Source organism: Phyllobates terribilis, unplaced genomic scaffold, assembly GCF_046119375.1.
Source record: "Phyllobates terribilis strain yellow unplaced genomic scaffold, ASM4611937v1 Scaffold_13__5_contigs__length_258822181, whole genome shotgun sequence".
NCBI lineage: Eukaryota > Metazoa > Chordata > Amphibia > Anura > Dendrobatidae > Phyllobates > Phyllobates terribilis.
Window position 1 is genome coordinate 28,143,672 of NW_027362773.1, and position 24,288 is coordinate 28,167,959.

At 42.3% G+C, this 24,288-nt stretch overlaps 2 protein-coding genes across 2 annotated transcripts in view; one reads left to right on the forward strand and one right to left on the reverse strand.

Moving 5' to 3' along the window:
- Nucleotides 1–8,595: 8,595 nt before the first annotated feature.
- On the reverse strand, nucleotides 8,596–18,143 carry SDHAF2 (succinate dehydrogenase complex assembly factor 2). The gene is made up of 4 exons (XM_073658000.1): nucleotides 17,936–18,143; nucleotides 15,207–15,400; nucleotides 14,919–15,028; nucleotides 8,596–8,930 (listed from the first exon to the last, which is right to left on the reverse strand). Exons 1-4 carry the CDS (start codon nucleotides 17,957–17,959, stop codon nucleotides 8,800–8,802), a joined length of 459 nt encoding a protein of 152 aa, XP_073514101.1. The 5' UTR covers nucleotides 17,960–18,143; the 3' UTR covers nucleotides 8,596–8,799.
- The window catches only part of CPSF7 (cleavage and polyadenylation specific factor 7), a 32,959-nt gene continuing 26,681 nt past the window's right edge, over nucleotides 18,011–24,288 (forward strand). The window contains exon 1 of the mRNA XM_073657999.1: nucleotides 18,011–18,277. Within this exon, the coding sequence (XP_073514100.1) occupies nucleotides 18,191–18,277 (87 nt within the window). The 5' untranslated portion in view covers nucleotides 18,011–18,190. The remainder of the gene's footprint in view (nucleotides 18,278–24,288) is intronic.

The window sequence follows — 24,288 nt, forward strand, 5'->3', positions numbered from 1 at the left end:
GAAATAGATCACTCTGTTTGTAATGACTCTATAAAATATATGAGTTTCACTTTTTATATTGAAGAACTGAAATAAATTAACATATTGATGATATTCTAATTTTGTGAGAAGCACCTGTAGATAGATATAGATAGAAAAACAAAAACAGAAGCAGCACTAGCACCTAGTAAATGGGTGCAAACCCTCCCCAATGAGTCATAAATGATGAAAAAGATGAAACAGCTGATATTTGATTGATAAATAACTTTAAACAAAGTATATCTGATGTTTTATTTGTATGAATATCACTGCACTGAAGTTTATTAGGAAGTTATTTATATGTACTTGTCATTCACTGTTTGCATATCATGTTTGAATATTGTGATGTGCACTTTCTTATGTAACTTTTGTTAAACACTTTGAATCATTGTGATGATTTAAATATCCTGTATGTGCACTCCCATAATGCATGAGAAAGGTTCTCACTACAGAACCGAAATGTCGCCATGATGGGCCATTAAACAGCACTTTTTTTACATTTTGAATGGTGTACTGCCTCCTATTTTTTAATTAGATAATAGATAGATAAATAGATAATAGATAGATAGACTGATGGATAATAAATAGATAGATAATAGATGGGTAGATAATAGATAAATAGACAGATGATAGATAGATAAATCGATATCCAAAAAAGACAAAGACAGCACTCCATGGTCCAATTGATTAGTGGTTTATTGACCCATCATGTCAGGGCGACGTTTCGTTCCAAGTGAGGAACTTGTTCCTGCTCACTTGGAACGAAACTTCGCCCTGACATGATGGGTCAATAAACCACTAATCAGTAGGACCATGGAGTGCTGTCTTTTTCTTCTTTGAGGTCTGGTTTTACCTAAAAGGCATTTTTTTGCACCCAACTTTACAGTATTTTTCTGCTAGTGCTGCACCTGTAATTTTCTATTTAGCTAGATAGACGATAGATACAGAGATAGATCGATAATAGATAGATAGACTGATGGATAATAGATAGATCTATAGATAGATAAATAAATAGATAAATACAGGGACGGACTGGCCTGGCGGGGTACCGGTGAAATGCCCGGTGGGCCCCAGAGAAACACAGTGCATGATCAAACATGCTTGCTTGCAGTGTAGCGCTGACAGCTCCTGCATCCCTATGCTATACAAGCGATCAGCCTGCAAAAAATGAAAGTCGCATAGTGGGACAAAGTAAAAAAGTGACAGTGAAAACAAGTGAGAATTTTTTTTTGTAAAAATATGTATGTATGTGTATATATATATTTATATATATTGTACCCATAAATAGATATTATGAAAAAATAAACAATAAAACTACACATATTTGATATTTCTGCATCCATAACGACCTGACCTATAAAACTGTCCCACTAGTTAACCCCTTATGTGAACATGGTAAAAGAAAAACAAGCAAAAAATGGTGCTTTATCATCATACCGCTGAACAAAAAGTGGAATAAAACGCGATCAAAAAGACGAATGTAAATAAAAATGGTACACAATACAACTCCATCAGTCGAAAAGTTATAGCGCTCAGAGTAAAGCGATGCAAAAAAATTTTTTTTATATAAAAACGTTTTTATTGTGTAAAAGCGACTAAAACATAAAAAAAATATATAAATGTCATATCGCTGTTAACATACCAACCAGAAGAATAAAGCTCCCTTATCAATTTTACCAAATGTGGAATGGTATTAAAAAAAACAAAAAAAAAAAAACAATTCCTGAATAGTTTTTTGTTTATTCATCTTCCCAAAAATCGGAAGAGAAAGTGATCAAAAAATGTCACGTGCCCAAAAATAGTACCAATAAAAACGTCAACTTGTCCTGCAAAAAACAAGCCCTTACATGACTTTGTTGGCCAAAATCTGGAAAAATTATAGCTTTCAAAATATGGCGATGCAAAAACTAGTCTTTGCAAAAAAAAAAGCGTTTTTTAGTGAGTGACAGCTGCCAAACATAAAAACCCGATATAAATCTGGTATCGCTGTAATCACACCGACCCGAAGAATAAAGTCGTCTAATCACTTATACCGCATGAGGAACGGCGTAAAAAATAAATAAAAGCAATTCTTCACCTGCTGCTGATTTATTCACTCTGCCTCGGCTCACATTTATCCTGCGCTGAGTGCTTGCATCGGGGTTTCCGTGTAAATCTCTGAAATATGTGATTCAGACGGAACCCCCTGCGGAAGATTCCCTGTAATGAGGCAGATGGAGGCACCGTGGACGCAGTCTGGCCTCTGATCCCATGGTGTCCGTCTTTTTATTAGGACTGCATAAAAGTGCCGTCGGCCACAGCTTTGTGAACCTCTAAAAAAAATGACACCGCTAAACAGAGGCCAGACGGAGTCCAGAGTAACTCTGCTGCCTCATTATAGTGAATGGATCCCTCGGGGGTTTCATCTGAATTACGTCACTCGGAAATTTAAATGGAAACCCCCATATCAATGCTCATCGTAGAGCACAGGATAAATGTGAACATTTTACATAACATTTTGGATCACAATAAAAGCTTCAATCCACAAAAAAAGCCCCCACTCAGGTCCGTCATCTGTTAACGGAAATATAGGGGGCTTCCACTTTACTAGTAGCACAAAGGCTGTGGAAAAGTGAAATGGCCCTTGCCCCCTAAAAGAAATTCAGCAAATTCTGTGCTCCCAAATACAAATGCCCCCCTCCCTTCTGAGCCCCAAAGTGTGCCTAAACTGCAGTTAGCGTCCACATGTTTGGCATTTCAGTAACGATGAGAGACCGCCTAATTTATGGGTGCATGTCTCCAGAAGCACGAGCAGGGCATAACATACTGGTCAGTACATTGGCAGTTTGAAATTTTCACTTAGCAACATCCACTGCTGATTGTTTCTGGAAAACACCCATATAGATAAATTCCCAAAGGGATATTAGTTCCAAAATGGTGTCACTTGAGGGGGGATTCTGCTCTTCTAGCACTTAGGGTCTTTGTATATGGAGTCCGCATACTATTCTAGGAAAATCTGCGATCCAGGAGGCAAATAGAGCTCCGTCCCTCCTGAGTCTCGTGTGTGGCTAAGCAGTACTGTACAGCCACATATGTGGTATTTCTACATTCAGCAAAAATTGTGTGATAAATTTTGGTGCCATTTTACCCATTTCCCACTGTGAAAATGTAAAATCTGGGACTAAAACAAACCTTTGGTGGTAAAAATGTAATTATTCTTTCTTCACCGCCCAATGGTGTAAAATTCTGTGAGGCATATGTGGTGTCAACATGCTCACTGCACCCCTAGATGAATTCATTAAGAGGTGTAGTTTGTAAAATGGGGTCTCTTATGGGGGGTAACTTTAGGGGCTCTGCCAATGTGACATGGCGCCGTCAAACCAGCCCAGCAAAATATGAACTCCAATATGGTGCTTCTTCCCTTCTGAGCTTTGCACCGTGCCTCAAAATTAGTTTTCGTCCACATATGGAGTATTGGCGTACTCAGAAGAAATTGCACAACAAATTTTGAGGTCCATTTTTTCCTGCTATCCTTGTGAAAATTAAAATATTGGGGGCTAAAACAACATTTTTATAGGAATTTTTTTTTTTTTCATTTTTTCAGATCCACATTGTAAAATTCTGTGAAGCACTTGTGGGTTCAAGGCGCTCACCACACATCTAAATGAATTCCTTGTGGGGGTCTAGTTTCCAAAATGGGGTCACTTGTGGGGGTTTCCACTGTTTAGGTGCATCAGGGGCTCTCTAAACGCGATAGGACACCCGCCGACCATTCCATCAAAGTCTGCATTTCAAAATGTCAAGCCTTCCTTTCTGAGCCCTGCCGTGCGCCCAAACAATAGTTTCCCCCCACATATGGGGTATCTGCGTGCTCAGGAGAAATTGCACAACAAATTTTGGGGTAATTTTCTCCTTTTACCCCTTTGAAAATAAAAAAATTGGGGCTAAAAAAATTTTTTTCCTCAAATTCAAAGATTATTGAAGGAAAAAAATTTCACAAGATAACAAGAAACCAAAGAAACACACAAAATAATGATCAAATGGGATACATTCAAATACACTGTATATGGCCCATTAAGGGAGAAAACAATCTCACAAAGGCCATGAAACACATCTGCAAATCAAACAGTAGACTAAAAACAAGGAAAAGGATTAGGGAAATGGACAGAGAGAAGGGGGGTTGCGGGGAACGAAGAGTGAAACAGTAGGACACAGAAAATAGCACAAGATGAGGGGAGGGCCCCTAGTTGAGAGCGGTATTCAGAAAAGATAGTACAAGAGCTAGGTGCAATGGGGTGGGGAAAGGGGGCTTGTTTTAAGGGCAAAGGTTTCCAATGGATCTATATAAAGGGAAGGCCAGAAAGGAGTCCCAATGAAACCATTTAGCGGTAATATTGTTCCTCTCTTCTTGGGAATGCGAGATTAGTAATTCCATGCGTTGGATTCTTGCGATTTCTGTAAACCACTCTTCAAGGGAAGGGACTTAAGTGGACTTCCAGTGGCGTGGAATGATTGTGTTTGCTGCCTGAAGTAAGATAAGATAAGATATATTTTATTTATCCCGGAGGAAATTGCGGTATCACAGCAGCAGAACACAGATCTCGAACATGACACATATGATAACATAACATTTGGAATGCTTTAGACATTGCTTTTCAGACATTTGTTAAACACCCCCATAGCTGTTGGAACAAACGATTTCCTGTATTTTTCCTTTTTACACCTTAGTTGTATTAGGCGATTGCTGAATGTGCTCTTCTGTTTCGCAAACAGTTCATAAAGCGGGTGTGTGTTGTTGCCCATTATAGCTCTGCACTTCTTAATCCTATCCTCTACCACCTCTTCAAAAGTCCCAAGCTGTAGGCCCACCGTCGCGCTAGCCTTCTTGATAAGTACAGTGGGAATGGAAAGTATTCAGACACCTTTAAATTTTTCACTCTTTGTTTCATTGCAGCCATTTGGTAAATTCTAAAAAGTTAATTTTTTTCTCATTAAAGTACACTCTGCACCCCATCTTGACTGAAAAAAAAACAGAAATGTAGAAATTTTTGCAAATTTATTAAAAAATTAAAACTGAAATATCACATGGTCATAAGTATTCAGACCCTTTGCTCAGTATTGAGTAGACACACCCTTTTGAGCTAGTACAGCCATGAGTCTTCTTTGGGAATGATGCAACAAGTTTTTCAAACCTGAATTTGGGGATCCTCTGCCATTCTTCCTTGCAGATCCTCTCCAGTTCCGTCAGGTTGGATGGTGAACGTTGGTGGACAGCCATTTTTAGGTCTGTCCAGAGATGCTCAATTGGGTTTATGTCAGGGCTCTAGCTGGGCCAGTCAAGAATGGTCACAGATTTGTTCTGAAGCCACTCCTTTGTTATTTTCGCTGTGTGCTTAGGGTCATTGTCTTGTTGGAAGGTGAACCTTCGGCTAAGTTTGAGGTCCAGAGCACTCTGGAAGAGGTTTTCATCCAGGATATCTCTGTACTTGGGCGCATTCATGTTTCCTTCAATTGTAACCAGTCATCCTGTCCCTGCGGCTGAAAAACACCCCGATAACATGATGCTGCCACCATCATGTTTCACTGTTGGGATTGTATTGGGCAGGTGATGAGTAGTGCCTGGTTTTCTCCACACATACCGCTTAGAATTATCACCAAAAAGTTCTATCTTCATCTCATCAGACCAGAGAATCTTATTTCTCATAGTCTGGGAGTCCTTCATGTGTTTTTGAGCAAACTCTATGCGGGCTTTCATATGTCTTGCACTGAGGAGAGGCTTCAGTCAGGCCACTCTGCCATAAACGCCCGACTGGTGGAGGGCTGCAGTGATAGTTGACTTTGTGGAACTTTCTCCCATCTCCCTACTGTATCTCTGGAGCTCAGCCACAGTGATCCTGGGGTTCTTCTTTACCCCTCTCACCAAGGCTCTTCTCCCATGATTGCTCAGTTTGGCTGGACTGCCAGGTCTAGGAAGACTTCTGGTGGTCCCAAACTGCTTCCATTTAAGGATTATGGGGCCACTGTGCTCTTAGGAACCTTGAGTAATGCAGAAAGTTTTTTATCACCTTGGCCAGATCTGTGCCTTGCCACAATTGTCTCTGAGCTCCTTGGGCAGTTCCTTTGAGCTCATGATTCTCATTTGGTCTGACATGCACTGTGAGCTGTGAGGTCTTATATAGACAGGTGTGTGCCTTTCCAAATCAAGTCCTATCAGTTTAATTAAACACAGCTGGACTCCAATGAAGGAGTACAACAATCTCAAGGAGGATCACAAGGAAATGGACAGCATATGACTTAAATATGAGTGTCTGAGCAAAGGGTCTGAATACTTATGACCATGTGATATTTCAGTTCTTCTTTAAGAAATTTGCAAAAATTTCTACATTTCTGGGTTTTTTTTTTCAGTCAAGATGGGGTGGAGAGTGTACTTTAATGAGAAAAAAAAAAGAATTTACCAAATGGCTGCAATGAAACAAAGAGTGAACATTTTAAAAGGGGTCTGAATACTTTCCATACCCGCTGATTTAAGGGAATGAAAATTCTAAGTTTGAAAATTGCGGAGTTATCAACATTTTTGACAAATTTCTGTTTTTTTTTTTCACAAAGTAACGCAAGTGATATCGAAGAAATGTCACCACTATCATGAAGTACAATATGTCACAAAAAAAACAATCTCAGAATCAGTGGGATCCGTTGAAGCGTTCCAGAGTAATTACCTCATAAAGTGACAGTGGTCAGAATTGTAAAAATTGGCCTGGTCATAAACGTGCAAACAGTCTTCGTTTAGATAGTAGGTTTGGATTTCTTTTTCCCTTAATAATAAAGACCTTCATTTAAAAACTACATTTTGTGATTACTTGTGATATCTTTGTCTAATATTTACATTTGTTTTGTGATCTGAAACATTTAAGTGTGAGAAACATGCAAAAGAATAAGAAATCAGGAAGGGGGCAAACACTTATTCACACCACTGTATATACCAATGAGGGATATGGGAAGTGTTTTCTGTACTCGGATTTCCTCATGACTACTAATAAAGATTTATTTATTTTTTTTAATAAAAGCACACACAAAATTGCTCCATTTTTTATATCGTTACGAAACTGATGAACCATAAAACATGAAGTTTTGCTATGGAAACCTATGGGCAATTTTCAGAACATGTGACCTCAAGCAATGAAAACTCAGGAAAGAAGTTAAAGACAAATCGTAAGAGTGAAAAAGGACTATAATCCTAGAGTGATGAATAATTCATTTATTTTTTACTCACTTATATAGCGCCATTAATTCCACAGCACTTTACAGACATTATAATCATTGTCCCCATTGGGGCTCACAATTGGGGCTTACAATCTAGATTCCCTATCAATATGTCTTTGGAGTGTGGGAGGAAACTGGAGAACCCGGAGGAAACCCACGCAAACACGGAGAGAACATACAAACTCCTTGCAGATGTTGTCCTTGGTGGGATTTGAACCCCAGTACGGCAAGGCTGCAGTGCTAACCACTGAGCCACCGTGCTGCCCTTGTTTTTAATGTCTTTAGTATTTGTGCCTTATTCTCTATAGGATTTGTGCCACTTTAATTGTTTTTCTTTATTAAGTCTTTTTTGATTTCTCCTTTGGCACATCACACTTCAGTCCCTGCCTGGAGTAAAGTTTCTGGGGCAGTTTTCAATTTGCACATTTTGTTCTTTACAGAAACATAAGCGTTTTTAAAAAAATTTGGTTCTAAAAAGTTGGAAAAACTGGTAAAAAGACCAAATTCAAGAGTATTTTTGATTTTGCACCAAATACATGAACCACATGGGCCCTTTTGAAGAATTTGATGCAATAAATAAAAGTGAATAGCACAGGAAAAAAAAGAAAAAAGAAAATTGGCTTCAATTAATTACAAATGATGAATTGGGCCCTTAGCGTCTTCCTTGTGTTTTTCTGTTTCCTGCCTATTGTCGAGCGCAGCAGAAACAGCAAATTACATGAAGTGGGGCTTTATCGCTGTTCCTCTTGTCCTGTCTGTCACAGTGCATACAGGCAGAAGAGAAAGAAGACTTTCAATCCAGGACAATGCAAGAAATTAAACAATGGCAGCTGCAATGCATGTCAGGAAGTGAGGGAAAGGAAGTCTCAACACCTAAAATGCTGGCAGAATGTTAATGAAGAGGAGCCACCAGCTCAGGAGTTAGATTCAAGTTACAAAGCATGAGAATCAGGACAGTTCCTGAACATATTAGACTGGTCTGTGCAGAAAATCAGTTGCAGCTTGTGGTTGGGGATAAGGGCACCTACACCATGCTTTCACTGACATCTCATTACAAGGTGTTATTCACAGATTCAGGGAGCAACTGTAATTTGCAGGAGAACTTGCAGCACAAGTAAGAAATGGCGCATTACACATTACCTAGGAAATGAATAGACTGTGTATAATCTAAGCAGAAAAATCGTTTGTGGATTTTTTTAATCAGAAAATCATTTTAGTAATAATTCTGCAAGACACACAATTGCTTCTCAACTTCAACATTTATTTTTATTTAAAATAGTAATATACATTTTCACAGCAGACTTTCCTTTATTAACATTATTATATATTTTATACTGATGTCTTTTCTACGTCTCTAAGAGACATTTTTGGTAGAGGCTTACCTCCCTTAAGAATAAATGGTAGGGCATATTTAAATTCAGTGTTCCTGATCACCCACCCCAGCATGTGACGTATGGGGGGCAAACATCAGCTAAACGTTTCATCACCGTTAGATGGATGGACAGACTCGGCTGATGTCAGTCTGATGCACGCGGGGGATCCTTACTGCGCCTCTGTAAATAAATATTCCAGGTCCGGTTGCCTCAGACGTTGCTCCATATCTCGATTTTTGGCAAACTCCTTTAGTAAATGCATAATTTCATTATTGAAGTCCTCAGGTGGATCCTGTGCCCCTGTAAAAATAATGATCGACAGATGAGTCCACTGTCCATATAAAAAGCCTGTGCTCAATACTGTGAACGTGATGGCATATCACATCATGGGGGTCCCAGAGCGATAAGCCATCGTTTTAGAAGATTTAATGCTATGCATATAACCTTTGGGGAGGAGAGGCCTTACAGCCATATTTAAAGGGGTTGTCCAGTGTTTATTAGTCGCTGCTGAGTACTGCACATGATCATCACTTAAATGGAAGGCAGAGGTGCCAGGTGATCTTATATGGTTGAGCCATCATTGGATACGTCATTAAAGAGGTTGTCCACTACTTTAATGTTCATGACCTAATCAACAGGGGCAGGATGTGCAATACCCGGCTGCATCGACTATATAGTAGACTGGTTATCTCCGACCGCTGCCAACACCAAGAACAACCAATCGGCCGGAGATGTCTGGTGTCACCCTCCACCGACCAGACCCAGATCCTAAGGATAGTCCATTAATGTTAAAGTAGTGGACAACCTTTTTAGGTGTTAAGTTTGAGAAACTATTTAAAGGATTATTCCCTTCTTCGTATATGGATAAGTTTAAAAAAAAAAACACGTTTGCAATTTACTGATTATTTACATTTTCAGCTGTTCTTGAGACATTAACACTTTTGTTTACAGCTCGTTGACTAGGAGACCGACCACCTCTGCTGTCTAGCTTGTAAGCACTGCATCAAAGCTGGCTGAGATTAGGTTTACAGCACCCTCCAGCAATCCTGGCAAGATTCATAACAGTACTTACAAGAGCAATAGAGAAGAGCTTGTAAGTGCTATGCAATTTCTGCTGTCTAGGAGCAGTGATCTCCAAGTCAAAAAACTGTAAAACAGAAAAAAAAAGAGTTAACATCTCAAGAATGGCTGAAATTTTTAATAAAAAGTAAATAGCATAAGTGCTTGTTTGTAGAAACATCAGACAATATCCATTTATGAAGATGGCAATAACACTTTAAGGATAGAGTTGCCCTGTCCTTAGAGCAGCTCCTTAGAACTAATATACAGTTAGATCCAGAAATATATTGACAGTGACCGAATCTTGATTTCAGCTCTGCAGGCAGATATTTTGGATTTAAAATGAAAGAACTGAGATACAATTGAAGTGGGGACTTTCAGGTTTATTTAAAGGGGTTGAACAACAATATCCTGTGAAATGTTTAGGAATTGCAACCATTTTTCTACAAAGCCTCCTCATTTCAGGGGCTCAAAAGTAATTGGACAAATAAACTTTACAATACATATAATGTTAATTTCGAATACTTTGTAGAGAATCCTTTGCAATGACTGCCTGAAGTCTGGAAGCCATGGATGTCACTAAACAATGGGTTTCCTCCTTTGTGATGCTCGCTCTCATGAAGTCTTCTCTTTATGGTGGACTTAGATACTGAAACACCTAGTTTCTGGAGAGTGTTCTTCACTTGGGTGGATGTTGTGAAGGGGATTTTCTTCACCATGGAAAGGATTCCGCCATCATCCACCACTGTTGTCTTCTGTGGGCATCCAGGCCTGTTTGAGTTCTCAAACTCACCAGTGCGCTCCTATTTTGCAGAATGCACCAAAGTGTTGATTTGCCCACTTCTAACATTTCTGCTACCTCTCTGATAGATTTCTTTTTTTTTTTCAGCCTAATGATGGTCTGATTACCTTCCAATGAGCGCTCATTTGACCGCATGTTGTGGGTTCACAGCAACAGCTTCCAAATGCAAATCTAGAATCAGCTCCAGACCTTTTACCTGTTTAATTGATGATGTATTAAAAAGGAAAAGCTCATGCAGCCTATTAAAGAGCTTTTGAGATGGGTGTGTGGCTGGAAGTTGAATAGAAAGGACGCAGCCTGAGGAGTTCTGTACCATCCAAATTTAAAACCACCACAATCCTCTGTAAAGATACGCTACAGACAGCCTCAATAGTTAAATATCGCACCCTTCTCCAGCTCTGAACCTGTATTACAGACCTTTTAGTTTGCGATAAGGCGAGACCCACCACTAGCCGACGGCCTAGTACTTTCCGGCCATAACACAGGACCTGAGAATACCAACCCTCCCTGCTTGTATGGTAGGGGTCCTGGGACTTGTAACATCACGGTGCCCTGCATGTGAGGGGCTCTCTGATGCCCTGTTATCTGACAGCCTCAAACCTGTTCTTGGTGCACGTCTGATACCATCTACCCGGCGCAGTGTGTCTCCTCTGAATTGTACCATACAGATAGGGAACTGCATCCCTCAGATTCCAACACTCGCACTCTGTGATAGCTTCCCTGCATTACCTGCCTGCTCCGTTGCCACTTCCACATCTGTCGAGCGGTGGCCTCGGCTATCGCCCTGTGAGGCATCTAAGAGCGACAGATCCTATAGCGGGGAGTCCCTTGGTGCCGGGAGAAATCTGCTGTGCCCTTGTTCTGAGGCTCTACATGGGCCCCTTTTTCCAGCAACACTGGAGTAACTTCAGATCCCTGGAATCGCACAATTCATCATGTTTAATATTGACTGTGCTCTGCTGCCATCTAGTGGCGCTTCTTGTAATTGCACTATTAACTTTCAACTCTCAAACTGTAGTACAGTTAGCATCCCACTCAACACAACTGGTATAGTTCCTCGTGAACGGAGCCCACACTTCCACACTCTCCACCAGAAGACACTGTCATCCTGCAGAGCTGGAACAGGGACCAGCGCCTGGTGAGCCTCCAGAGATTAACTGGAGCCCTGATCCTACGACTCAATACCTGGTGGGGAATCTGCCCATTGGGAACAATCAGGATGGTGCACGGCAAAAAGACATCCCAGCACCTTCTACAGCGACATCACTATAGAGGGCCGAGAACTAATAAGCAGATACAAAACCTACAGCTAAACAGACAGCAGTCCACAACGTCTTCACACAGTGCAAGAGTGGGAGAGGAAGCAGCCAGCACACACTTTCTCCATTAGCTGTTAGTCCGGCCCTGGGACTCCATACTCACCACTAGGCGTACCCCCTGTCGCGACATCTAGAACCTCCCCTGTTCTTTCATATATAGCACAGAGAACCAGCATCGGGGACACAATGCCACCAAAATCACAGCGACAATCAGCTCACAAGGGAGGACTAGTGAAAAACCGAGGTGCCTGGTGGTCAGACATCCCTGACATGGACTTGGAGGCATCTCTATTAGCCACCTTGGTCTCTCTCCAGGATACTGAGGGAGGCTCCCAACACTTCCCATCTGACACTGAATCAGGTGAGATGGACTTTCCCTCAGGAAATAAATCCCTGGAAAAATATCTTAAAGTCCTCTTTGGTAGGGAGGTGGCTAAGTCTCTAAAGTAAAAGCAGAAATGAAGTCCATGCGCCAAGATGTCAAGCTCCTTGCGGACAGCGTGGACTCCATGGAGTATGATTTCACTAGATAATACATCTCTAAACTACAGAGCCATGTCATCTCCTGCGCTAAACCTATGAGTGAGACAAACACCTTGACCTGGATAATAGAGGTCACTGTAAGAACATCAGGGTAAGGGGTATCCCTGTAGCAACAGGTCCAGAAGATCTTCATACACTATTTGTATCGGCATTCAATGGCATCTTGGGTCATCCTTCAGCTCATAAAATAAAATTGGACAGAGCGCACCGAGCAACTTCACCCTAAGGGTTCTTAAACTCGCGAGAGGTGATCTGCTGCGAACATGACTTTCAGCTAAAGGAATCCATAATGTCCAAGACTTGCATGCTTTGCAGGACCACATTTCAAGGGACTCCCATTCAAATATATCCTGACCATTCCTCAATTACTTTCCAAAAGAGAAGGCATCTAAAACCACTCCTTATTGCTTTGAAAAAGAAGAATTTACAATACCGGTGGGGATATCCATTTACACTCAGTCATAGAAAATGGGTGTTCACGCATCTTATGTTCTTCTGAAGACCCCCTGCTTTCTGTTCTGTTCTGGATATCCAGCTCCCTAACCTGGCAGACTGGGAGCTGGAATCCTCTCCTGCCCCACCCGGACCAATCTGGCAATACCTGGGTCCCAGAAAGAGTGGGTCCCTCACCTCAAGAGATATCAAAACCTGACCCCGACCTAAGGGATCCTATCTGCGAGTGTCGGCTTTCAGTATTTGGTTTCTAACCATGATGCCTTTTACATGTCTGCCCAACGTTAATATGCATTCATTTTCTCTCATACACTGTTTTCTCTTTTGCTATATAATCGGATGGTGAGTGAGGGATAGCTCATTATCCCTTCTTTCCGTGTTCTACCTTTATTTTTAGGTGCTGTCAAAAGGTACCTCCTGCCACCACCCACACAAGGTTTTTTTTCTCCTAGCTCGTTCTGTGAAATAGGCTTCAAGGGATGTTAGGTTGATCTATTGCCTTCACGTTATTGTTCTGCTAAACATTTTGTTAAGCCCTTTGTCAGGGGAAAGGGAATTGAAGGGTGGATCACCCCACCTTTTCTTTCTGCTCTTCTCCAATGGTGACATTGAGGTGTATATATTTTTTTCTGTTATTTTACACGTTGTGTCTTCGTTCCCCCCCAATCCCTCTTGCGTCTTAAATCAGTAGGATAAAGACCACCCCAGCGGCGCTGTTTCAACATCTCCTGAGTCCAAGATGGGACTTGACTCATCTTCAGTTTCATATCATCTTAGGTAAAACTTCATATACTCTGCACTAATATAAATCAGGATAATGGCTAAAATCCTATCCGTGAACGTCAAAGGTCTCAACTCCAACATTAAGAGGCGTAGGTTTCTGAATGAACTACGTACACTTTAACGTTATCTTTTTGCATACATTGAATAGACCATCACTGCAGGGAACCTTGCCAAACAGATCTCAATGTAGACTAACAATTTTCAAAAAATAATACGCAAGATTGCTTTGTATGGTCTTTGGCGCAATTAATCACCAAACTGACCAAAGTTCTCTTTTTTGTCCCCTGCACATGGCAGGCATACCAGAATAGATTTATTTTTTAACCATCCAGACACTTAGATTAACAACAGATGTTAATATAGGTGTTATTTCATGGTCAGAGCACGCACCTGTGACACTCACCCTCACTCACACTTCAGCCCAGACTGAGCTTAGTACTGGAGACTTAACGAGACCTCACTTAAAATAACAATTCATAAAAATAAGTTGAAGAAAGCCATTGCTGAATATTATGAAATTAAATTAGGTTCAGTCCCTAGATTTTCAACCATCTAGGAAGTGCATAAGGCTGTGCTCAGTGGAAACTGCATAGTGTTGGGCTCTTGCATTAAAAAAGATAGATCCCGTCAAGCAGACCTCCTGACCCGATGGTGACAGCTTCATAGAAATATAGGAAGCCATCACGCTCAGGTCAGGAGTTGTGTGGCCGACCCGTGCACCGCGATCCGACATCGGAGTGATTATCATGGACATCTGAAACAGCCCTTACTCCAATTAGAATGTGAAAACCCTGAAATTAAAGCTGAGAGTCAGCACTTTAAATCCTTATTGATTATATAACTGTATCTTGAATATGTTCTGGTGAACAGTAGTGATGAGCGAGCGTGTTCGTTTAGACCTTTCACCGAGCACGCTCAGGTGCTTTCCGAGTATCTTCGGCGTACTCGTATATTAAGGTCGAGTCCCTGCGTCTGCATGAATTATAGCTGTTAGTCAATCTCAACACATGCAGAGATTGCCTGTTTGTTAGGGAATCCTCACATGTGTTTAGGCTGTGTAACAGCCATAAATCATGCAGACGCAGGGACTCGAACATAATATACGAGAACGCCGAAGATACTAGGAAAGCACCTGAGCATGCTCGGTGAAAGGGTTAAACGAGCATGCTTGCTCATCACTAGTGGACAGCTAAAATGCCAAAACTTAACACTGTCCAAATATTTTTGGACCTAATTGCAGCTGTAAAAACTCAGCTTCTCTTTCCATTCCAGGTCCCTAAAGCAACTTTTAGTATGAAGGTTTTAATCTATATATCACAGGATCTGTACCTGTGGCCCAGTAGTATATATCCCAGTCGTTGCTTGGCTCATTGATAAGGCGATCATACTGGGACATCTGTGCCTCTGTCATGGTGTTCAAGTATTTCTTGGCAAACAAACTACAAAGACAGAAAAATCAGCGCGAGTTTCCCGCTTCAGCAGAATATATAGAAGAATAGAGAATACAGTCTATTAGGCCAGGCATCTAGATGTGATAGGGGGGCAGGGTGCTCACCTTCCCCTACAATCAGTAAGGGAGGAAATCCCAGCAATCCCAAGCACACAGACTCGCCGTACCTGAGCAGTATGCAGTTTTCCAGCATGCCTCTCTTGCGGCTCTCATATAATAATCTTGCTCTTTTTATTTCTGTACTTTCATTTCTTCGCTCCTTCCAATCCGGCAGATGGATCTCTTCGGCATTCCTTCCGGTATCACCAGATGTCATGAACCGTGGTCTTTGGCGTATTAACACAGATGACAGAAATGCAAACTATGACAAAAACAAGAAGAGCGGTAAAACAAAGGCTCTAAAAGACAAATCTGCTCATGAAAAGCATTTCTAAAAGAAGCCGAATTTTAAATGGAGACTGTCAGCCCAAACATAGCCTTGTAGGTTATATAGACCCTGATCACATTAGTGCTCTAATCGCTGCCTCTGTTCTGCAGAAACTGAGGTTTAATGACATATGCTAAGTAGGCTGATCGGTGCACCCTGGGTGTGGCCAAGAGGCTCAGTGCATCGCTCCGCTCACTGGTTTTGCCTGTCCCCTCCTCCCTCACTGCTGATTAACAGCACTGGCATTCCTGAGCTTTCTCTGCAGAGTGCTGTTCTAGGAAAGCCAGGACTGTCAATCATCAGTGGGGAAGGCAGGGACATGGAAAGCCATTGGGCAGCGCAGTGCACTGAGCATCTTGGCCACACCAAGGGTACACCGTGCATGGTATTTAGCATATGCTATTAAACTTCAATTTCTGCACAATGGAGGCAGCAAAAAGAACACTAAAGATGTGATTATAATAAAGGTTATATACCCTACCAGGCTATGTCCTTAGCTCAGTCAGTTTGGGCTTGTAGACTCCCTGTAACCCCTTCACGATGGGGTCAATTTCCGTTTTTGTTTCCCTCCCTTCTTCCCAGAGCCATAACTCTTATTTTTCTATCCACATAGACATGAGAGAGTTTGTTTTATTGTGGGACGAGTTGTGTTTCTGAATGACAGCTTTCATTATAACACATAGTGTATTGGAAAACAGGAAAAAAAATTCAAGTGGGGAGAAATAGTGAAAAAATGCAGTTTTGACATAGTTTTTTTGGGAATTGTTTTTACAGTGTACATTCTGTACTAAAATGACCTTGCAGTATGATTCTGCTCATCAGTATGATTATGGTGACATGAAACATGTCTAGTTTTTTTAAATATTTTAGTGGTGAGAAAAAAAATCAGAAGAATGCAAAAAAAAAATGTTTTGGGTTGTGTTGCCATTTTCCAAGACCCGCAACGTTTTTAGTTTTTGGTGGATGGAGTTGTGTGACTGCTTATTTTTTGCGGGACAAAACAATATTTTTATTGATACCATTGTGGGATAGATGTGACGTTTTGATCATTTGTTCCATTTTTAGTAGCAGGGAACAAAAATAAAACAAAACGTAATTTTGGTGTTCTTGATTTTTTTTCCGTTTACTGTGTTTACCGATCAAGTTAATTATTTTTATATTTTGATGGATCAGACTTTTCTGAACGCAGCGATACCCCATATATGTATTTCTTTACTTCAATATTTATTTTTCATGGGGGAAAAACGGGTTATTGAATCTTATGGGGTTTTTGAAACTTTTTTAGATTTTTGAAAACTTTTTTTTTTTTTTTTTTTTACTTCTCATTATGCTCCTTAGGGGACTTGAAGCTGCGATCATATGATCGCTTGTGCTATATACAGCAATGCCACGGAATTGCTGTATATAGTAAAAATCACCATCTCCTTTGAAGCTCGGCCACAGGCAGGATTTCAAAGAAGCTCCATAATGACACACGAGGGTCTTCAGGAAGCCCCCAGTTAACAACCCATATGCCACCCGTGGTCTTGTCACGGATGCGCTGATGGGAGCATTGAATTACGAGCTGCCTTGTCAGAACGTGTTAAATGATGCTGACAGTTTGCTGTTTGCTCAACTGCAATAAAAAAAACACTGGGGTGGTGCTTTACGGAGAAAAGACAAAAAAAAAGGGTTGGATACTAAAAGGCAGGACGCTATGTGAACAGAGTATACGACCAGCAGGCGCTTCAGGCCTCATTTACACGGGGTGCAGAACAATTACAGATTCTAGGGAAATGTTCACACATGATGCCAAAAATCCCTCCCCGATCTGCGGTAAAATCCACATTGCAAAGGGTGAAATCTGCAAAAGGAATTGACATGCTGCGGACTTAAAGGGGACGTCCAGTGAAAACAAGTTATCACTTATCCACATAAGAGATAATTCATTGCTGGGTGGGGGTCAGCAAAACGGACTGGAATGGCAGCGCACAGACCCAACCGCAGCGCCATTCGCTCCCTATGTGTCTGCTGAGCGTTCAGCTATTCTGGCAGCACCATAGAAAACGTATAGAGCTGCGATTGGTAACAGATAAAACTTCCCGTTCAGTCCTAGCAGCTGGGCCCCGAACGATTGTCCTGAGACCAGTTACCAAACAGGCCTTTAAAAGCCGCACCGCAGGTCAATATCTGCATGTAAATCTGCAGAGTGTGAATGCTGCCATGTGACCAGCCACAGGACAACCTGCTCTGACCCAGAGATGCGAACAGCAGCCCATAGTAAGCAGATTTATCTCCTACATGAGGGTAAACTACATCTTCCAGCATGCCCCAATATCTGCAGACAGCCAGGGCATGCTGGGAACTGTAGTTTTCAGAGCACAGGTGTCCAGACTATCCAGACTGCGCTCAGCCACACAATAGACACGCAGTAACAGGAGGGGCCAGGGGTCCCCGGACGCCCCCTATCAGTGAGCGGGAGGTCCTCACCCGGGCTCTGCTCCCCGACAGCATCCTGCGCGCCTCTGACGTCACGCACACAAGCCGGCCCTCGGAACCGGAAGCTGCTGACAGCAGGAACCCCGCAGGCCGGAAGTTCCTGTGAGCGCGGGATTGTGGGAGCTGTAGAGTTCCACTCTGTGTGCAGAGAGACGTGCGCGGGATCCAGGAACGACTGCAGCCCGGACTGACGTCACACACGGGGACACAGCGCCGGACACGTACATCCGGGGTTCCGGGCCGGGTATGGCGGACGGGGCGGATCTTATAGATATTTACGCCGATGAAGAGTTCATGCAGGTGGGAGAGACCCGGGCCGCCGTCAAGAGAGAAGTACAGCCATTTATTTACTTATTGTATGTGGGGGCGCAAGGTGGGCGCGGGCGGAGCGAGGTGCATGTGTGTCTGCTGCATGCATTGTTATCCGCCATCCAGGGGGGAGGGGCGGGGACATGAATGGGAGCAGAGAGGGGAGGTCCTGGATCATATCCCTGCGACCACCCCCATAGTGCGGCCTTGTGTCTGCACACCTGACTGTAGGCATAGAGCATCCCCCTGTCTATACACACCTGACCGTAGGCTTTGTGCCCCCCCCCCACACTGCCTCCTCCTGTCTATACAGTCCTGACTGTAGGCTTTGTGCCTCCTTCTGTCTATACTGCCTCCTCCTGTCTATACAGTCCTGACTGTAGGCTTTGTGCCTCCTCCCTCCATAGAGCATCCTTCTTCCTATACACACCTAACTGTAGGCTTTGTGCCTCCACCCCCCCCCCCATACTACATCCTTCTGTCTATACACACCTGACCGTAGGTTTTGTGCCCCCCCCATACTGCCTCCTCCTGTCTATACACACCTGACCGTAGGCTTTGTGCCTCCTTCTGTCTATACTGCCTCCTCCTGTCTATACAGTCCTGACTGTAGGCTTTGTGCCCCTCCCCCCATACTGCATCCTCCTGTCTATACACTCCTGACCGTAGGCTTTGTGCCCCCCTCCCCCCATACTGCATCCTCCTGTCTATACACTCCTGACTGTAGGCATAGAGCACCCCCCTGTCAACACTGCATCCTCCTGTCTATCCACACCTGACCGTATGTTTTTTGCCCCCCCCCCATACTGCATCCTCCTGTCTATACACACCTGACCGTAGGCTTTGTGCCTCCTTCTGTCTATACTGCCTCCTCCTGTCTATACAGTCCTGACTGTAGGCTTTGTGCCTCCTCCCTCCATAGAGCATCCTTCTTCCTATACACACCTAACTGTAGACTTTGTGCCTCCTCCCTCCATACTACATCCTTCTGTCTATACACACCTGACTGTAGACTTTGTGCTTCCCCATAGAACCTACACCACCTAAATGGCTGTTAAGACTTTTTGCATAGTATGCAAATCAGGACACATGATCTCCCCTGATAGGCTGAGGTAGATCATATGACACATGCTTTCTTAAAGGGATCCTGTCATGTTGAAGATGGTATGTGATCTGCAGGCAGGATGTTATGGAGCGGATCAGATTGTAATTTATTTATGAAAAGTTTCAGTAAACTTTGAATTTTATTCATTGAGATCTCTGGCATTTGTATGGATAAGTGTAGTGAGCAGTGCTATTCACGGATTGATAGTCTTTCTTGTATCACTGCATGCAGACATAGCTGTCAATCACTGGTAGGAAAGCTCACTGGACTCTTATACATGCAAACACCCGGGATTTCAATGAATGAAATGCAAGTTTTATTGAATCTTTTCCAAAAATCATATATATAATTCTAATCAACACCTTCTCTCTATCTTCCTATCCACAGATTGTACTGTAAGTACATGATAGGTTCCTTTAATTTTTAAAGCACTACAGTGTTTTGTTTTTTCTTTCAGCTAAGTTCCTTCCCTTCCCTCTAGTTTTATACTTACCAGTCACCGACTTCATCTCATCCCAGTCCCACGGCGTCATCTTGTGACCGCAGCTCCTGCCTGAAAGTCAGAGGAAACTGTCACAAGCTCTCAATGCAAGTCTATGAGAGCCTCATTCCCCCCTGGGCTCCTCGGATGCTGCAGAGGCGAAGCTGGGAGAGTCCACAGTTCGTAGTAGTGGCATAATAATTCTTCTAGTCAGATCTGCCAATCTACAGGAGCATAACCCCTGCTCCGCCACAAGCAGAAAGCTAATAGGTGGAGGACTGGTTCGCTCCTGAAGAAAAATTGTTAGACAATCCCTTTAAGGTTATATGCACACGTTCAGTATTTGCAGCAGATTTTTCTGCAGCAAAATTCAGAGTACTGGCCGGAAAAGCCTTGCATAAAATAAGTGTGATTTTTTTTTTTTTTTTTTTCACATTAATTTGAATTGGTGAAAAAACACTGAAATAATTCACATGCTGCAGATTTGAAAAAAAAAAGTGCTTTGCCCCAGATCTGCAAGCAAAAAATACACTTTGTTGGGACCGTAAAACATTGCATGTTTTTTTCCCCACTAAAAAAAGTGACAAAAACGCAGCGTGAGCAAGCCTTTAACTCATTAGTGACTAATAGACGTCATTTTACTGACCTGCCCCGCAGGGCTGTGGAGTCGGTAAGCCAAAACTCCAACTCAGACCAGGGCTGTGGAGTCGGTAAGCCACAGTTGCGACTCCGACTCCTGGATTTTATCAGGTTCCGACTCCGGCTCCGACTCCTTCATAAATGGCCAATTCGTAACAATAAATTTACTGTTGTAAAATATTAACATCGTGCTTATTCAGTTTCTCACCATCATATAAGTAATCAGACCACTTAGAGCAAAAACTATATTTATTAGAATACAATTAGAATATAGCAAATAACTTTTATAAACTTTTCTAAACTCTTGTAAGTAAATATGCAATAAACACTGTTATGCAATTAATAAGAAGAAATCTATAAATTTGTCCTCAGAAAAAGTATTGCCTCTGTCAGATCCTCCTTCATGGATGCCCTCAAATCTGATCTAATTATTTTGAGAGCAGAGAACAACCTCTCTACACTAACTTGGGTTGGTGGCAAAGCAGTAACCACTCGGGCAACATCTCTGACAATGTCAGGATACAGAGGAATCGCTTGTTGCACTGTTATTTTTGATGAACGGTCAAATTTCTCAATTTCTTTTAGTGCACATGAAAAATTCTGCTGAAATGTACTGGCTGTGTTCTTTGATGGGGATGACTCTTCTATGCGGGAGCGCTTTGCACGGTCCTTGTGATCCAAATATCCTTACTGCTATTTCAAACAGAGCTTCTTTTCCTTTAGTTAGCTGTTGATCATCTAGAAGAATCCGATACATTGGGTCTACATAAACAGCTGCCAAAAGAATGTTATTTTGTAATAGTAGCTCCTCTCTCCCTTTCATTGATGTAGCAATGCCACTTGCAATTAACCCTCCTCTTTGGGACAGGCGAAACATCAGGTTCTTCCACTCCTTTAAGAAAATACCTGGAGTTAAGTCCTCTGCTTGTCATTTTTTAATCACTGTAAATGGGTGCTCTAGCAATTTTTCCAGCTCAGTCACCTGATTCCACTGACTTTCATTTAGTGTCAGTTGAGGGTTAGCCATGTCTACAAGAAAGGTTTTCAGTTCAACCAAGCGCTGAATCATTAAGTAAGTACTGCCCCATCGTGTGGCTTGATCAATAATTGCCCCTTTTCCAGCACGTCTCTTCACAATTGAGTCAACTTTAGGGGTTCTGGCAACAGCAGTCAATTTTCTCACCTTGCCAATCAGTGCAGCAGCATGTCCTTCTTGCAAACTGTCTCTTATAGTCAGCTGTAGCGTATGCACAACACAGCGCATGTGATGAATGAAAGAACGGATTGACACAGTTTCAACAAGATCATCTAAACTATCATGTTGCTGTTCATCTGAAGCAACTTCAGTTTGCTCCTCAGTTACAATACTGTGTTCCTCTATTTCAAACATTTCTGTGTCTGTGGACCCAGAATGTTCTTCTAGCTGCTGGTCACCATCATTACTCTCATTCATTAGCTTAATAGTACTTATCATATTTGAAGCATTGTCAGTTACGACAGAAAGAACTTGCTCTTATTTAAGTTCATAGTCTTGAAGACCCTTTTCCACCAAGACCTGGAGAAATTCACTGGTGTGATGAGCTTTGGTGTCTTTTATTGCGCTGTAAATGTCTCTTTAGATTAGAAGCTCTGGTAGGAGCATTTTTTATCTTTGCCTGAATATGCACTGATCTTGGCTTCACAGCATTTGTTTTCGTCTGGATCATTTGTCATACACTGACAGACATAATGTTTTCTATCTTAAGTGATGGTGAAATGTTCAAATGCAGCTGATTTAATGTGACGCTTCTTTTACATTCTCAGGTTTTTAATTCTGCATTCACAATCCAAATGACCATTGTTTTTCCTAAAAACAATTGTACAAAATTATTGCCAGGTCGTACAACTGATATAGTGGTCAGTAATACTGTTATTCCTCATGTACTCACAGTTAACTGATGCAAAGTTTGTTGAAAGGATAATACTTCTTACAGTCTTCCTCTTCTGAGTAGCAGCTGTGAGATGCTTGGAAGACGCACACCTAGTAAACATCTAGTCTAGAGGAGGAGCTTTACTACTAAGAATTTGCAACACATTTTCACTTTCAGTTTCATACATTGTAAGTAAGGGGGTTGGGGCAGCATGAGGTTAACCAAGTATAAGATTAGATAAGGGCAGTGGAGAACAGTCACACACAAGAAGTAAAGCCCCTGTCTCACATAGCGATCTCGCTAGCGAGATCGCTGCTGTGTCACGGTTTTGGTGACGCAACAGCGACCTCACCAGCGATGTCGCTATGTGTGACACTTTGCAGCGATCAGGCCCCTGCTGTGAGGTCGCTGATCGCTGCAAAGTGTCCTGGACCATTTTTTGATCGTTGGCCTCCCGCTGGTCAGCACACATCGCTGTGTGTGACCGGCGGGACCAACGATCAGGCTGGTATCCATGGTAAACATCGGGTTACTAGGGGCACGCGCGCACTTAGTAACCCGCTGTTTACCATGGATACCACTCTGCTACGGTGCGTGGGAGGTTACCGTTCACCTTAGCAGAGTCGTATCCATGATAAACATCGGGTTACTAAGTGCGCGTGTGCCCCTAGTAACCCGATGTTTACCATAGTTACCAGCCTGCTCCTGCTTCAGCAGCAGGCTGGTGACCGGGAGCAGGACATCGTGGACGATATCGCTGCTTCCCTCATCGCTGGTGAGCCTGCCTGTTTGACAGCTCACCAGCGATGTATTAGCGATGCAGCAACGATCCCTGACAGGTTGTATCGTTGTCGGGATCGCTGCTGCATCGCTTAGTGTGACGGGGCCTTAAGAAATGTCTCTATCTCCAGCAGAACTGCTTATCACTGTTGTTCATAGTTTGATAGAACATATATATTTGAGTAACATTTATAAAATTCATATGAAAGTTCAATTATGAAATATTAATACATTTTTTTTAAAGCTGGAGTCGGTACATTTCTACCGACTCCAACCAAAACTAACTCTGACTCCGACTCCACAGCCCTGACTCCGACTCCACCTCTCTCATACATGGCTCATATTTAAGTGATAAATTTACTGTAGCACAGATTCATCTCAGCTAACAGTCTAGACCCTTAGATCAGGAATAGGACAGACATTTATAGGACATTTCATAACTTTCCCAAATTCTTATGAAAAAAATATTCCCCACAAATTCCATTTAATGACTGTACCCAAATTATTATATATTTTAGGACTTGGTCAGTCCATTTTATACCAACTCCGATTCCACCAAAATGGACTCAGACTCCACAGCCCTGGTTCCCCGACAGGTGACTATCCTGTACCTGTCGCTTGTACATTATAGCTGACAATTTGCTGCATCAGCCATGATCAGTTTTGGCACAGGCCATGGACGTTTAACCCCTTCGATTCTGCTGTCAATAGTGACTACAGAATCTAAATAGTTAACACAGGGTGGGGGCTACCTCTTTAACCTCATTGGCACCCTGAGATCTTGATTGGGTGGTCCTGATGTTTGCCATGTCAGATAACGGCCTTAGTCTGCCGGCTATAGCGGCCTGTTCAGAAGTTATGAGAATTTAGGTGGTAAAAATAAACTTTTTCATTCTTGTCATGCCACTTTCCATTACTTCCTGAAAAGAACCAGAAGGGTTAATGAACTACCTGAAAGCAATTTTAAATAGGTTGAGGGGTGCAGTTTTTAAAAGGAATCTGTCACCCCCTGGGCGATATCAGACCTCTACTATGGGCATACAGGGTATAGAAAAGTAAATGTATACATACCTGTATGGCCCATAGCAGAGGTCTGATTGCAGAGAATAGCACTTTAATA

What these genes read in the sequence shown, in the direction of transcription:
- SDHAF2 (XM_073658000.1), bottom strand. Translation starts at nt 17,959, where the DNA reads ATGCTGTCGGGGAGCAGAGCCCGG. An exon ending in TGTCGGGGAGCAGAGCCCGG is followed by an intron (nt 15,401 to 17,935) that starts GTGAGGACCTCC and finishes TTTTTGTCATAG; the next exon opens with TTTGCATTTCTGTCATCTGT. An exon ending in GAAAACTGCATACTGCTCAG is followed by an intron (nt 15,029 to 15,206) that starts GTACGGCGAGTC and finishes CTGTCTTTGTAG; the next exon opens with TTTGTTTGCCAAGAAATACT.